The 14,618-nt window shown below is 42.8% G+C and overlaps 1 protein-coding gene across 50 annotated transcripts in view; it reads right to left on the reverse strand.

The window, feature by feature from the left end:
- The window catches only part of ATG13 (autophagy related 13), a 61,657-nt gene that overhangs the window by 26,010 nt on the left and 21,029 nt on the right, over nt 1–14,618 (reverse strand). For all 50 annotated transcript variants that reach the window (XM_055281766.2, XM_055281763.2, XM_055281764.2 and 47 more), the window contains 3 exons: nt 4,623–4,704; nt 3,555–3,635; nt 2,979–3,098 (listed from right to left, as the gene is read on the reverse strand). In XM_055281766.2, the coding sequence (XP_055137741.1) occupies nt 2,979–3,098; nt 3,555–3,635; nt 4,623–4,691 (270 nt within the window). In that variant the 5' untranslated portion in view covers nt 4,692–4,704. The remainder of the gene's footprint in view (nt 1–2,978; nt 3,099–3,554; nt 3,636–4,622; nt 4,705–14,618) is intronic.

The raw sequence follows: 14,618 nt of genomic DNA on the forward strand, positions 1-14,618 counted from the left end.
CTATATGCTATTTTGATGACTTGCTTTTTCTTAATAAATATGTCATGGAATTTTCCTTATAATTAAAAATTCTAAATCATTTAAAATGGTTCCACAGTATTCCACCATATGACTATCACTTTATCCAACCAGTCCTCCAATTCTTGAACATAAAGGTTGTTTCTTTTCTTTTTTTTTTTTTTTTTAAAGACAGAGTCTCACTCTGTCACCCAGGCTGGAGTGCAGTGGCGCAATCTGGGCTCACTGCAAGCTCCGCCTCCCGGGTTGACGCCATTCTCCTGCCTCAGCCTCCCAAATAGCTGGGACTACAGGCGCCCGCCATCACAGCCAGCTAATTTTTTGTATTTTTAGTAGAGACGGGGTTTCACCGTGTTAGCCAGGATGGTCTCGATCTCCTGACCTTGTGATCTGCCTGCCTTGGCCTCCCAAAGTGCTGGGATTACAGGCGTGAGCCACCACGCCCAGCCAAGGTTGTTTCTTTATTCTTTTTTTTTTTTGGTATCTTCATCTCAGTGTGAACATAAAGGTTGTTTCTAATTTTCATTACTGCAAATATTGTGATAAACAACCTTGAGACTAAAACTTCTCCCACAAACTCAATTAATTTCTTTGGGAAAATTTTCAGAATTACAATTGCTGGGCCAGGCATGGTGGCTCACGCCTGTAATCCCAGCACTTTGGGATTTGTACTAAAAATACAAAAATTAGCTGGGCGTGGTAGCGGGTGCCTGTAGTCCCAGCTACTTGGGAGGCTGAGGCAGGAGAATCACTTGAACCAGGCTGAGGCAAGAGAATCGCTTGAACCCAGGAGGGGAAGGTTGCAGTGAGCCAAGATCGTGCCACTGCCCTCCAGCCTGGGCAACAGAGCGGAAAAAAAAAAGTGCTAGTGGGGGTGGGGTTAAGTAATTTGGCTAAAGTCACTCAGCTGGGATTGATCTTGGCTCTGTGTAGCTCCAAATTCTATTTACCTTTCATTATACCATACAGCCTTATAATCTATTAGTGAAAATACATTGAAACAGTATCTGCATCAATCCTAATGTGAAATAAGGCAAGCAAAAACATTTTTAAAAACTCACAATACAGGCTGGGCAAAGTGGCTCACTCCTATAATCCCGGCACTTTTGGAGTGCGAGGCAGGAGGATCAGTTGAGGCCAGGAATTTGAAGCTGCAGTAAGCTATAAGCAGAACTGCACTCCAGCCTGGGCAGTACAGGGAGACCCTGTCTCTACAAAATTTTTTATTTTTTTTAAACAGCCATGTGTGGTGGTGCATGGCTGAGGTGGGAGGATCCCTTGAACCTAGGAATTTAGGGCTGCAGTGAGCCATGACTGCGCCACTGCACTCCAGTCTGGGCGACAGAATGAGACCCAGTCTCAAAACAATAGCAGGCTGGGCATGGTGGCTCATGCCTGTAATCTTAGCACTTTGGGAGGCCCACGCAAGTAGATCACCTGAAGTCAGGAGTTCGAGACCAGCCTGGCCAACATGGTGAAACCCCGTCTCTACAAAAAATACAAAAAATAGCCAGGCATGGTGGCATGCACCTGTAATCCCAGCTACTCTGGAGGCTGAGGCATGAGAATCGCTTGAACCTGGGAGGCGGAGGTTGCAGTGAGCTGAGATCGTGCCACTGCACTCCAACCTAGGCGACTCTGTCTCAAAGAACAAAACAAAACAAAACAAAAAACAAAACAAACAAACAAACAAAAAACACCTAAAAGCAACAACCACCACCACCCAGCAAGTCACACTCTAGAAACAAATATAAACAAAGCAGCATAGGAAGTCTAAGTAAAGACTGCAGTTATATCTCCCATTAAAAGGGGGAAAGTTTCTAGAGCACGTGAGTCTTGAAGGATGAGCAGAAGTATGTCATGTGAACAAGAGGGTAAAGAGTCTATACCAAGTGGTTGGAATAATAAGTTCAAAAACCATGACCCCTGTAATCCCAGCACTCTGAGAGGCTGAGGCAGGCGGATAGCTTGAGCTCAGGAGTTTGAGACCAGCCTGGGCCACATGGTGAAACCCCATCTCTACAAAAAATACAAAAACTAGCTGGGCATGGTGGTGCATGCCTATAGTCTCAGCTATTCAGGAGGCTGAGGTGGGAGGATTGTTTGAGCCTAGGAGGTCGAGGCTGCAATAAGCCATGATTGTGCCACTGCACTCCAGCCTGGGTAACTGAGCAAGACCCTGTCTCAAAAAACAAAACAGGTCAGGCGCAATAGCTCACGCCTGTAATCCCAGCACTTTAGGAGGCCGAAAGTGGGCGGATTACCTGAGGTCAGGAGTTCAAGACCAGTCTGGACAAAATGGCAAAACCCTGTCTCTACTAAAAATACAAAAATTAGCCGGGCATGGTGGCAGGCGCCTGTAATTCAAGCCACTTGGGAGGCTAAAGCAGGAGAATCGCTTGAATCCAGGAAGCGGAGGCTGGAGTGAGTCAAGATCATGTCACTGCACTCCAGCCTGGGCAACAACAGTGAAACTCTGTCTCAAAAAATAAAATAAAATAAAAACAAAAAACAGGGTGGGCGCGGTGGCTCACCTTTGTAATCCCAGCACTTTGGGAGGCCAATGCGGGTGGATCACAAGGTCAGGAATTCGAGATCAGCCTGACTTAACATGGTGAAACCTTGTCTCTACTAAAAATACAAAAATTAGCCAGGCATGGTGGCATGTACCTGTAATCCCAGCTACTCAGGAGGCTGAGGCAGGAGAATCACTTCAACCTGGGAGGCAGAGGTTGCAGTGAGCTGAGATCACTCCACTGCACTCCAGCCTGGGCGACAGATCGAGACTCAGTCTCAAAAAAAACAAAACAAAACAAAACAAAAAAAACCATGACCCCCTCAGAGAATGATAAGAATGTCGGAGAGGAAAGGGGCAGGTATACGACTGAGAAATGAACTGGACTCAGAGTGTGAGGAGCCCTGAGTGCTAAATGAAGACACCAACCTGGCCATACCCTTACCTCAGAAGTCTTAAGTGAAATCTCCACACACATGGACCTCCCGACCGCAGGAAGCTGCCCTGCCAGTGCCTTCTTTGCTTCATGTGTAACCTCTGGGATGTCTTTGATTGCTAAGTTGAACTGGAAAACAAAAGGGACTTTTGCATGAAACACTCACAGGAACATTATGGAAAAAGAAATTAAGTGTATGCTGGGTAATGCAAGTATTGCTGTGGCTGATTAAGGAAGACAATTCATTCACTTCTCCCTTCCCCATAAGGGATAATCCTGCATCAAAGCCCAAAATCTCAAGTTGAAAAAGGTAATTATCATTACAAAAATTAGCTAAGATACAATTTTTGTCTTCCAAGGACTAAGCTTTTTCATATATCACAGCAGAAAGTTAAGAACCAAATAAACTCAGGATTAACATACAATAAGAACAACCTTTTCAAGTAAATGGATCAAATGGAATTAGATATTTTAGTGTTATTTATAATACTATAAATGGTATTACTTATTATTGCACTTGAGAACTTTACACATTCCTTGTGACAAACACTACAGTATACACCTTAGTAAATAATAGAATTTTACCCAATCTGAACCCGTTGGAGAAGATGATGAACGAGTGCAAATCTTTTCACCAAGCCGAGCCTGGACAATCACTTGGACAGTCTAAAAAAAAAACACACACACAAAAGAAATCTTAAAATGATGAAAAGTCTTAAACTAATCTGGCTCCTGATCAGGGTTAAAATCCTCCCAATACAGAGTTTAAAAGATGCCAATTAATCATAAGTATACTTTGGGAAACAGTACAATTTTAATTTTTGAGAACAGATAGAAAAAACACTACATATAAAAAATAACTTTATAAACATTCCTGAGGGTATAGTGTCAACCAATGAAAGGAATTACAGGTTGAGGCTTGGAAACTGTAATATTCTCATATGGCAGAAGGAAAGCTGAGCATGGTGGCTATGATGTTCACAAAAAAACGTGTCCAACTGTGGTTTTAAATATTCCCTGCCACAAACATGTAACACCATGGTAGATTTAAAACAAAAATTCCACAATTATTCATATCATTTGGCCCATATGGCAAAAGTCTTCCACATAATTTTACAACTAAAATCAACTACATGGATTGTTCTAGCATGGCAATGGTTGAGAGGAGTGACATAGGTAGAAATTTTTAGATTTAGGAAAATATGGCATTCAAAATTCAATTTTAATTCCTCATTTACCAGGAAGGGAAGAATATATAAAAGTCAAACATTTCAGGATTAGTTGAAACTTAAGGCAAGATGTCCAAAATGCTGCCCATTCCAGCTGACGGTCTTTGTTCCCACCCAAAGGGAACATACTGTGCCAATAACCTGGCATAACAGTTTGACATTTCTGCAAACAGGCTTGCAAAAAAAAAAAAAAAAAACTTTTTTTTTTTTAACAAGTAGCTGTGGAAAATTGGAAGCTACATTTTAGCTACACCCCCAATACCGCCCCCATACCTCACAGTTTGGTTGACAACAGACAGAAGTATCCCTTAAAATGGGCAAGCTGCAAGCTGTTATTCTACTTTCCAAAGAGAGTTGTTTGCAAAAGGGAGAAGCACGGAAGTTATTTCTAACAGTTCTAGGCTCAAGAGAATGAACATATTACCTTGAGGGCAAAAAATTTAATAAACTTGTCCAGGTCCTTTCTGTCCTGGGAATTGAGATCAGTTTCCATTGCCTATAGGAATCTAAAAAAAAAAAAAGTGAAAAAAAATGACTAATATCTTTAAAAAGGCATTGAAACATCAAAGCATACAGAGACGGTATTGTCTACTAGCCTAGGAATAATCATGTGGGAGTGGGAGGAAAAAAATTTCCTTTAACTAAAGATACCAAAGTGAAAAATACTGAGATACTATCTCTTGAGGAAAATAGATTCCACACAGAGCTACATCTAGGAACCTAAAAAATGAATGAGAACAATTTTACCTGATTCTGAAACTTTGAGCTTTAAATATAATCATCCATTCAAAATTATTTCATCATCCAGCAGATTTAGGACTAAATTTTAATGAGACATAAACTTTGCTGAACACACATTAGTTAATTTATATTCCTTCAAAGGCCACTAAATCAATTTAACTTTGGGGAGTTACAGGCTTTTGAGAATCTATTGACAAAGCCCTTTCTCCACAAAAATACATACATATAGGAATGTTTGCATATAATTTCATGAGGATTCATAGATTTCATGGAACACATCATAAACGCCCTCCCTGGCTGGCCGCTATGGGTCATGCCTGTAATCCCAACACATTGGGAGGCCAAGGCAGGAGGACTGCTTGAGCCAAGGAATTTGGACCAGCTTGGGCAAGATCAACATGGTGAGACCCGGTCTCATTGAGAAAAAAAAAAAAAAAAAAAAAAAAAAAAGCCCTTCTAGGTTGAAATGATTTGAGATGATTTGATAGAAAGGATGCATTTAGAGAAAGAGAGCATGAACAAAGAGGTATAAACAATAGAGAGCAAATTAAGTTTAGAAATATTAAGTACTCCAGTTTTCTCCAGTTTTCCAAAGGATTGAGTATAGATGGAAAATGTTAATGGATGTCCTGGGCCAGCAGATAAAATAGACTCCCACAGCTGAGGGGTATCATGTTTAAAACAGAACAAGATGGCCATAGCTGGGGGACCAAGTAGTCATGTACTCTTTGTTCTCAAAAACATGTATAAAAGTAGTACATGACCTCCCTTTTTACAATCAAGCCGAACGTGTTGGAGCTGTTGATCCCAAGCTAAATCGGGCAAGAACCGCCAACCCCCCACCCGCTGAACTCCCTCAATCAGCCGTTTGAAACAAATTTCTGAGAGACTTCTGGTTTTGGGCCTGGAAACTAACCAATCAGGGGTCAGCTGCATCAACCAATCAGAACTCGGCTATGCTGACCAACCAGAACTAGGGAAGTTTCAATCCTTCCTTGGCATAAACAGACCTGACTCTGAACCTAGGCACTATAAAACCTGCACCCTCCCTTTGTTCTGCCAGTTTACAAACTGTTCACTGGGATAAAGTCTCTTTCCTCCAAATTCCTTTGCAGAGAACTTTTGTTCACAGGAAGTAATACAGCTGGTTGGGGCCAGACCATGAGCATCTTGAATACAATCAGCGTCTAGAAGCCAGATCTGCACCTAGTGTGCAAGACGGGGGGCTCATCCAAGGCTTTTGACGAGAGGAAGTGACACAGTCGGTGTGGTAACAACATCCTGAATGGTGCTTTAGAAAGATAGCTTTACGGGCATAATGCAGAACACTTCTGAGTATGAAAAGTGGGGAAATCAGTTAGGTCCTTGGCAATAATTAAGGATTGTGATCAAGGCATGATCTAGCATAGGCATGATTGGGCGATATTTTAAAGGAAAAGCTGAAGGCCAAGCACGGTGGCTCACGCCTGTAATCCCGGCACTTTGGGAGGCTGAGGCGGGTGGATCACCTGAGGTTAGGAGTTTGAGACCAGCCTGGCCAACATGGTGAAACCCGTCTCTACTAAAAATGCAAAAATTAGCCGGGCGTGGTGGCACACGCCTGTAATACCAGCTACTTGGGAGGCTGAGGCAAGAGAATCGCTTGAACCCAGGAGGCAGAGGTTGCAGTGGGCTGAGATTGCGCCACTGCACTCCAGCCTGGGTGGCAGAGTGAGATTCCATCTCAAAAAAAAAAAAAAAAAAAACCCACAAAAATAAAACAACAAGGAAGAGCTGATAAGATTTAATGACTGACTTAAGAAACAGGATAAAGGAGTGGCAGAGTTTTAAACGTGGATAACTGAGAGGCTAGAGTTTCATTAACAAAAGCAGGGAAGCCAGACTGGGAAAAGATTTTAAGGAAAAGAATAAACAAAAGGAGAGCTAAAAGAGGAAATAATGGGTACACGTTAAATTTTTTTTTGGTCGGGCACAGTGGTGCACACCTGTAATCCCAACAGTTTGGGAGGGATGAGGCAGGTGGATGACTTTAGACCAGGAGTTGGAGACCAGCCTGGACAACATGGCACAACCCGTCTCTACTCAAAATACAAAAAAATTAGCCAGGCATGGTGGCACATGCCTGTGGTCCTAGCTACTCGGGAGGATGAGGTGGGAGAATGGCCTGAGCCCTGGAGGTCAAGGCTGCAGTGAACCATGGGCAGTGAGCCATGGCTGCTCCACTGCACTCCAGCCTGGGCAACAGGAGTAAAACTCTGTCTCAAAAAAAAAAAAAAAAAAAAAAAAAATTCAGGTACAACTTAGATGCATTGAAATGCACAAATCTTGGGTGTACAGGTCAATAAATATTTTTATATGTATTCACCCATATAACCACAATCCAGATAAAGTTATAGAACATATCCAATATTCTAGAAGGCTCCATTACACCCCTCTCAGTCTATAAATCCACCAAAAGGAAATAATTACTGATTTCTATCACCACAGATTAGTTTGGGCTGTTTTGAATTTCTTACAAATATAATCAATAATACTAACTTTTTTGTGTGTGGCTTTTATTCAACATTACGTCTGTAATACAATTCATCTATATTGTTGGATGTAGCAGCAGCTTATTCTTTTTCATTGCTTCATAGTACCCTATCTCATGAATATAACATAATATTAAAAATAAATTCTAGGCCGGGCACAGTGGCTCACGTGGTCAGGAATTCAAGACCAGCCAAGATGGTGAAACCCCGTCTCTACTAAAAATAAAAAAATTAGCTGGGTGTGATGGTGGGCACCTGTAATCCCTGCTATTCAGGAGGCTGAGGCAGAGAACTACTTGAATCCAGGAGGCAGAGGGTGCAGTGAGAGAGATCGCGCCACTGTACTCCAGCCTGGGCAATGGAGCAAGACTCCATCTTAAATAAATAAATAAATAAAATTCTACTGATGATAAACATTTGAATTGTTTCCTGTTTTTAGCTATCATATTCTTATATGTGTCTTTTGGTGGATGTAAACATTCACTATCAGAGACAAAGCCAGGAATGTTAATGGTAGGTCATTGAGTACACCGTACGTATGTTTAGCTTAAATAGACACTGCCAGAAAGGTTTAAAGTATCTGTACCAGTTCACAGTCCCAGCAGCGTTTGAGTGCTCCAGTTGCTATAAATCTATATACCACTTGGTAATACTTATTCTTTAATTTTAGCCATTCTGGTAAAGACAGTAGTATCTGGTAGTATCTCATCTAATCTGCATTTCCCTGATGACTGAAATTTCCCCAATTAGCACCTTTCCATATGCTTATTAGCAATTTGGATATCCTATTTTATTGTTGTATTTTTTAATTTTGTGAGACAAAATCTTGCTCTGTTGCTTAGGCTGGAGTGCAGTGGCACGATCATAGCTCACTGCGGTCTCAATCATCCAGGCTTAGGCAATCTTCCTGCCTTGGCCTCCGAGTAGCTGGAAACACAGGCTCTAGCTAAGATATCTTCTTTTGTGAAGTGCTAGTTTAAGCCTTTTGCCCATTTTTACCATTGGGTTTTCTTTTCCTTACTGGAGTTTTAAACATATATTCTGGATACAAGTACTTCGTTGGATATACATACTGCAAATGTCTTCTCCCAGAGGTGGCTTGCCATTCTGATGGAACCTATTTTTTATTTTTTAACAGGAGACTGAATGTACTAACAGACAATGGCTATGAAGCCATTCTTAGAAGATTAACAAGAATTCTGGACAGAAATATAATTAACCATTAATCAGGCTGTACTTTGACCCACTTCCTTGTAACCATTTGCATCCCTACTGTTCTATAGATAGGCTCCCTGATGTTAGAATCCTAAGACTTTGGTTTAAGAATTGCTTAAGTACGTGGGCACAGTGGCTCACGCCTGTAATCCCAGTACTTTGGGGGGCCAAGGTGGGAGAATCACTAGTCCAAGAGTTTGAGACCAGCCTGGGCAACATGGTGAAAACCCTATCTCTAGAAAAAAAAAATATAAAAATTAGCTGGGCATGGTAGTCCCAGCTACTCAGGAGGCTGAGACAGGAGGATCGCTTGAGCCTGGGAGGCAGAGATTGCAGTGAGCCAAGATCGTGCCACTACACTCCAACATGGGCGACAGAGCAAGACCCTGTCCAAAAAAAAAATTGCATAAGCAGATCCTGAAGTATAGCAGAATAGCTGACACCGCCGGGCGCGGTGGCTCAAGCCTGTAATCCCAGCACTTTGGGAGGCCGAGGCGGGCGGATCACGAGGTCAGGAGATCGAGACCATCCTGGCTAACACGGTGAAACCCCGTCTCTACTAAAAATACAAAAAAAAAATTAGCCGGGCGTGTTGGCGGGCGCCTGTAGTCCCAGCTACTCGGGAGGCTGAGGCAGGAGAATGGCGTGAACCCGGGAGGCAGAGCTTGCAGTGAGCCGAGATCGCGCCACTGTACTCCAGCCTGGGTGAGAGAGCAAGACTCCGTCTCAAAAAAAAAAAAAAAAAAAAAAAAAAAAAAAAAGAATAGCTGACACCAAACAGTTTAAAGGCCCCCCCACAGAGAAACCAAACCAGTGTAAGAATATAGCTTCTTCATCTCTCTGTGCCATGACTTTACCCTGCATACTTTGACCAATCAATGATCTCCACAATTCAGCCCACTCTCAAACTCTTAAATTGAAACTCTACCCACAAACTCCCTGGGGAGGCGGATTTGAGGGTTCCTCCTGTTTCCTGTTTTGGCAATCCTACAATTAAACCTCTTTTCTCTGCTGCAACTCAGTGTCTCGGCATACTCACTTGCTGCACGAAATGAACAATGGACCTATTACAGTTACAGCTGGGCAATATATATATAAAGACAGAATTCTGACCCATAGGCCGGGTGCAGTGGCTCACGCCTGTAATCCCAGCACTTTGGGAGGCGGAGGCAGGCGGATCATGAGGTCAGGAGATTGAGACCACGGTGAAACCCCGTCTCTACTAAAAATACAAAAAAATTAGCCGGGCGAGGTGGCAGGCGCCTGTAGTCCCAGCTACTCGGAGAGGCTGAGGCAGGAGAATGGTGTGAACCCGGGAGGCGGAGCTTGCAGTGAGCTGAGATCGCGCCACTGTACTCCAGCCTGGGTGAGAGAGCAAGACTCCGTCTCAAAAAAAAAAAAAAAAAAAGAATTCTGACCCACAACCTGAAGCAACCAGCCCAAGAAGCCAACCTACTATCTACACTAACGAGTCAATGAACTCAGACTATCTCTAGCAACTAGTCCAGGAAGCCAACAATAACCACTATAACAATTGGCCCAATTCACAATAGCCAAGATACAGAATCACCCTAAATGTCTATCAACGAAGATAAAGAAAATGTGGAAGCTGGGCATGGTGGCTCACACCTATAATCCCAGCACTGTGGGAGGCCAAGGTAGGCGGATCATGAGGTCAGGAGTTCGAGACCAGCCCGGCCAATATAGTAAAACCCTGTCTCTACTAAAAATACAAAAAATTAGCCGGACATGGTGGTAGGCGCCTGCAGTCCCAGCTACTTAGGAGGCCAAGGCAGGAGAATCACTTGAACCCGGGAGGCGGAGGTTGCAGTGAGCCGAGATCGCACCACTACACTCCAGCCAGGGCAACAGAGCGAGACTCCTTCTCAAAAAAAAAAAAAAAAAAAAAAAAAAAATTTAGCCGAGTGTGGTGGCACACGCCTGTAGTCCCAGCTGCTTGGAAGGCTGAGGTGGGAGAATGGCTTGAACATGGGAGGCGGAGGTCACAGTGAGCCAATACCACAACATTGCACTCCAGCCTGGGTGACAGAGTGAGACTCTGTCTCAAAAAACAAACAAACAAAAAAAGTGGAATATATATATATATCATGGAAATTAGCCACAGAAAAAGAGTAAAATCCTGTCATTTGCAGCAACATGAATGAACCTGGAGAGCATTATGTTAGGTGAAAGAAGCCAGGCATGGAAAGACAAATACTGCATGATCTCACTTGTGGAATCTAAGAGGCTGTTATTATAGTAGTAGAGAGTAGAACAGGAGTTACTAGAGGATGGGGAAGTAGGGTGTAGGTTGGTGGTGAGAAATTGGTCAGCAGGTACAAGGCCACAGTTAGATAGAAGGAATAAGTTCCAGTGTTCTATATCATAGCAGAATGACTGGAGTTAACAATAATGTGTATTTCAAAACAGCAAGAGAGGTTTTTTTGTTCTGTTTTTTGAGACAGAGTCTCACTCTGTCACCCAGGCTGGAGTGCAATGGTGCAATTTTGGCTTACTGCAACTTCTGACTCCAGGGTTCAAGTGATTCTGGTGCCTCAGCCTCCCTGAGTAGCTGAGATTACAGGCATGCACCACCTCACCCAGCTGATTTTTGTATTTTTAGTAGAGACAGGGTTATGCCATGTTGGCCAGGCTGGTTTTGAACTCCTGGACTCAAGCAATTCACCTGCCTCAGCCTCCCAAAGTGCTGGGATTACAGACATGAGCCACCGCGCCCAGTCAAAAAGAGAAGTTTTTAAATGTTCTCATCACAAAGAAACAATAAATGTTTAAGGTGATGAATATGCTAATTATCCTGAATAGGTCACTACACAATTTAGACATGCATCAAAACACGAACCCCATAAATATGTATAATTATTATGTATCAATCATAAATTAAAAATGAAAACAAAAAACCACTGGCCCAAAACAGCTAGGACTTAATACCCTACATTTTGGTCCCCACAGCCTCCAACTTAGGACCAGCTGAAGAAAGCCAAATAGGCACCTCCTAACCAATCACACAGGATGCCCTGCTTCTAGTCAGCCTGCCTCCAACTGCCCTATGCCAGGAGCCTCCAATTAGGGCAAACCTGAAACCTTCCCTTTTTCCCCCCACTATAAAGCTTTCCCACTCCTCTGTCCACTTCTGAGTCTCTGCCAAATGCAAATGATAACAGCTGACTCTTTTGCTCTGAATAGCCTGTGCTTGTTCTCATCTGGGTGCTCTTTATTTCCATATTAAAAATAGTTTTGATGCATTTTGGGAAGCTGAGGCAGGCAGATCACTTGAGGTCAGGAATTCGAGACCATCCTGGCCAACATGGCGAAATCCTGTCTCTACCAAAAAAATACAAAAATTAGCCAGGAGTGGTGGTGTACACCTGTAAACCCAGCTGCTCGAGAGGCTTAGGCAAGAGAATCACTTGAACCCTGGAAAAACATTTTTTGAACATAAAGAAGTGCTTACCATCAAATGAAAGATTAATAAATTATTAAAATTCAGAGAAAAGAAAATAAATTTTTGCTGATCTGCAAATCATGAAGATATTCTCCTGTATTTTCCTGTAGAAACATTTTGTTTTATTGCACCACTGCATCCCATCCTGGGCAACAGAGTGAGACTCTATCTCAAAATAGATAAATAAAAATAGCTGAGTTGTAGCTCCAATAAACAGTATGTTGAAAGTATACAATTTAATAGGATTTAACATACTTGTGTATGGTAAAACCATCACCAAAAACAAAATAGTGAACCCCAACAGTTCCCAAAAGTTTCCTCATGCCTCCCTTTAGCCACTCCTTAATACTCCTTATCCTTAGGAAACCTCTGATCCTTAATCTGCAGTTTGTAGAATTCTATATCAATGGCTGGGCGCGGTGGCTCATGCCTGTAATCCCAGCACTTTGGGAGGCCAAGGCAGGCTAATTACAAGGTCAAGAGATCGAGACCATCCTGGCCAACATGGTGAAACCCCATCTCTACTAAAAATACAAAAATTAGCTGGGGCGTGTTGGTGTGTGCCTGTCGTCCCCGCTACTCGGGAGGCTGAGGCAGGAGAATTAGCACTCCAGCCTGGTGACAGAACGAGACTCCACCTCAAAAGAAAAAAAAAAAAAAAAAAAACTATATCAACTAAATCACATAGGCCTGGCGTGGCAGCTGACACCTGTAATCCCAGCTCTTTGGGAGGTTGAGGCAGGAGGATCGCTTGTGGCCCACAGTTCAAGATCAACCTGAGCAACATAGTGAAACTCCATCTCTACCCCCAACAAAAAAAGGAAAAAAGATTAAATCATATAGTATATACTCTTTGCCTGGCTTTTCTTTTCTCTTTTTTTTTTTTTTTTGAGACGGAGTCTTGCTCTGTCCCCCAGGCTGGAGTGCAGCAGAGTGATCTTGGCTCACTGCAAGCTCCGCCTCCCGGGTTCACACCATTCTCCTGCCTCAGTCTCCCGAGTAGCTGGGACTACAGGTGCTCGCCACCATGCCCAGCTAATTTTTTTGTATTTTTAGTAGAGACGGGGTTTCACTGTGTTAGTCAGGATGGTCTCGATCTCCTGACCTCATGATCCACCCGCCTCAGCCTCCCAAAGTGCTGGGATTACAGGTGTGAGCCACCGCGCCCGGCCCTCCCAGGATAGAGATATCTAAACAAATTTATAGGGAGAGGCAAGAAGTCAATGAAGGAGAAATAAAAGATGTGAGAGAGGAAATAATTATTGGAATAAGATGCCACAGGATAGTCCACCGTGATCAAGAACAGGTTAATGGCCTAAAGCGATCCAAACTATAAATGACTTACCTACTGGAATCTATCATTTGTAGATCTGACTGCATTTGAAACATATACCCACTTCAGACGTTCCTAATTTTGGTTAAAAAGAACATTAACAACTGTGCCATTGTACTCCAGCTTGGGTGACAGAGCAAGGCCCTGTCTCAAGAAGAAGAAAAACAAAGAAATGTGCTGCAGGATTATACTGCCCTTATCTTACACTAAAGATTAAGAATTGGATTCTCACCGTCAGATTATCTACCAATGCAATCACTATAATGGCACAATGGCTCCAATGACTTTTTGTACAACTGGTAGCATTGAAAGGATTATGTAACTCCAGTTATTGAGCCAAAAAGGGTGCAGTCTCCACTAGGGAAAAAGTTATCTCCCAGACCTACGTGTTCCCTTAGGTCCAGTTAACCAAGCAGTCAATTCATCCTCTACAAGGTAAATGTATGTAAGGTTTACTTTACGCTTTGCTCTTTGCAAAATTCTTTCTTTGAGTGCTCCTATGAATATAAAGGTAAATTTGACACAAACATTAAAGAAACCTGCAATTGAACAACTTCCTTTTTTCTGCCCTTTGCTATTAACTGTCCAGTTACTAAATCCTGCAACTCTTGCTATGCAATTTTTTAAAAAAGAGATGGGGGTCTCTCTATGTTGGCCAGGTTGGTATTGAACGCCTGGACTCAGGCAATCCTAATTACCCTGATTTCATCATTACACAATGTATATATTTATCAAAACATCACTGTATCCTATAAATATGTACAACAATTATTATGTCTTAATTAAAATAAAACTTTTAAAAAGCCAAGCTCGGAGGCTCACGCCTGTAATCCCAGCACTTTGGGAAGCTGAGGGCAGGGGATCACATGAGGTCAGGAGTTTGAGACCAGCCTGGCCAACGTAGCAAAACCCCGTCTCTACTAAAAATACAAAAATTAGCCAGGGGTGATGCCGCAGCCTGTAATCCCAGCCACTTGGGAGGCTGAGGCACGAGAATTGCTTGAACTTGGGAGGCAGAGGCTGCCACGAGTTCAGACAGCACCCTTGCACTCCAGACTGGGAGACAGAGAGAGAAACCCCTACTTTAAAAAAAAAAAAAAAAAACCCTAGGCCAGGCGAGGTGACTCATGCCTGTAA

This window comes from Symphalangus syndactylus, chromosome 6 (assembly GCF_028878055.3).
Source record: "Symphalangus syndactylus isolate Jambi chromosome 6, NHGRI_mSymSyn1-v2.1_pri, whole genome shotgun sequence".
NCBI classification, from domain to species: Eukaryota; Metazoa; Chordata; class Mammalia; order Primates; family Hylobatidae; genus Symphalangus; species Symphalangus syndactylus.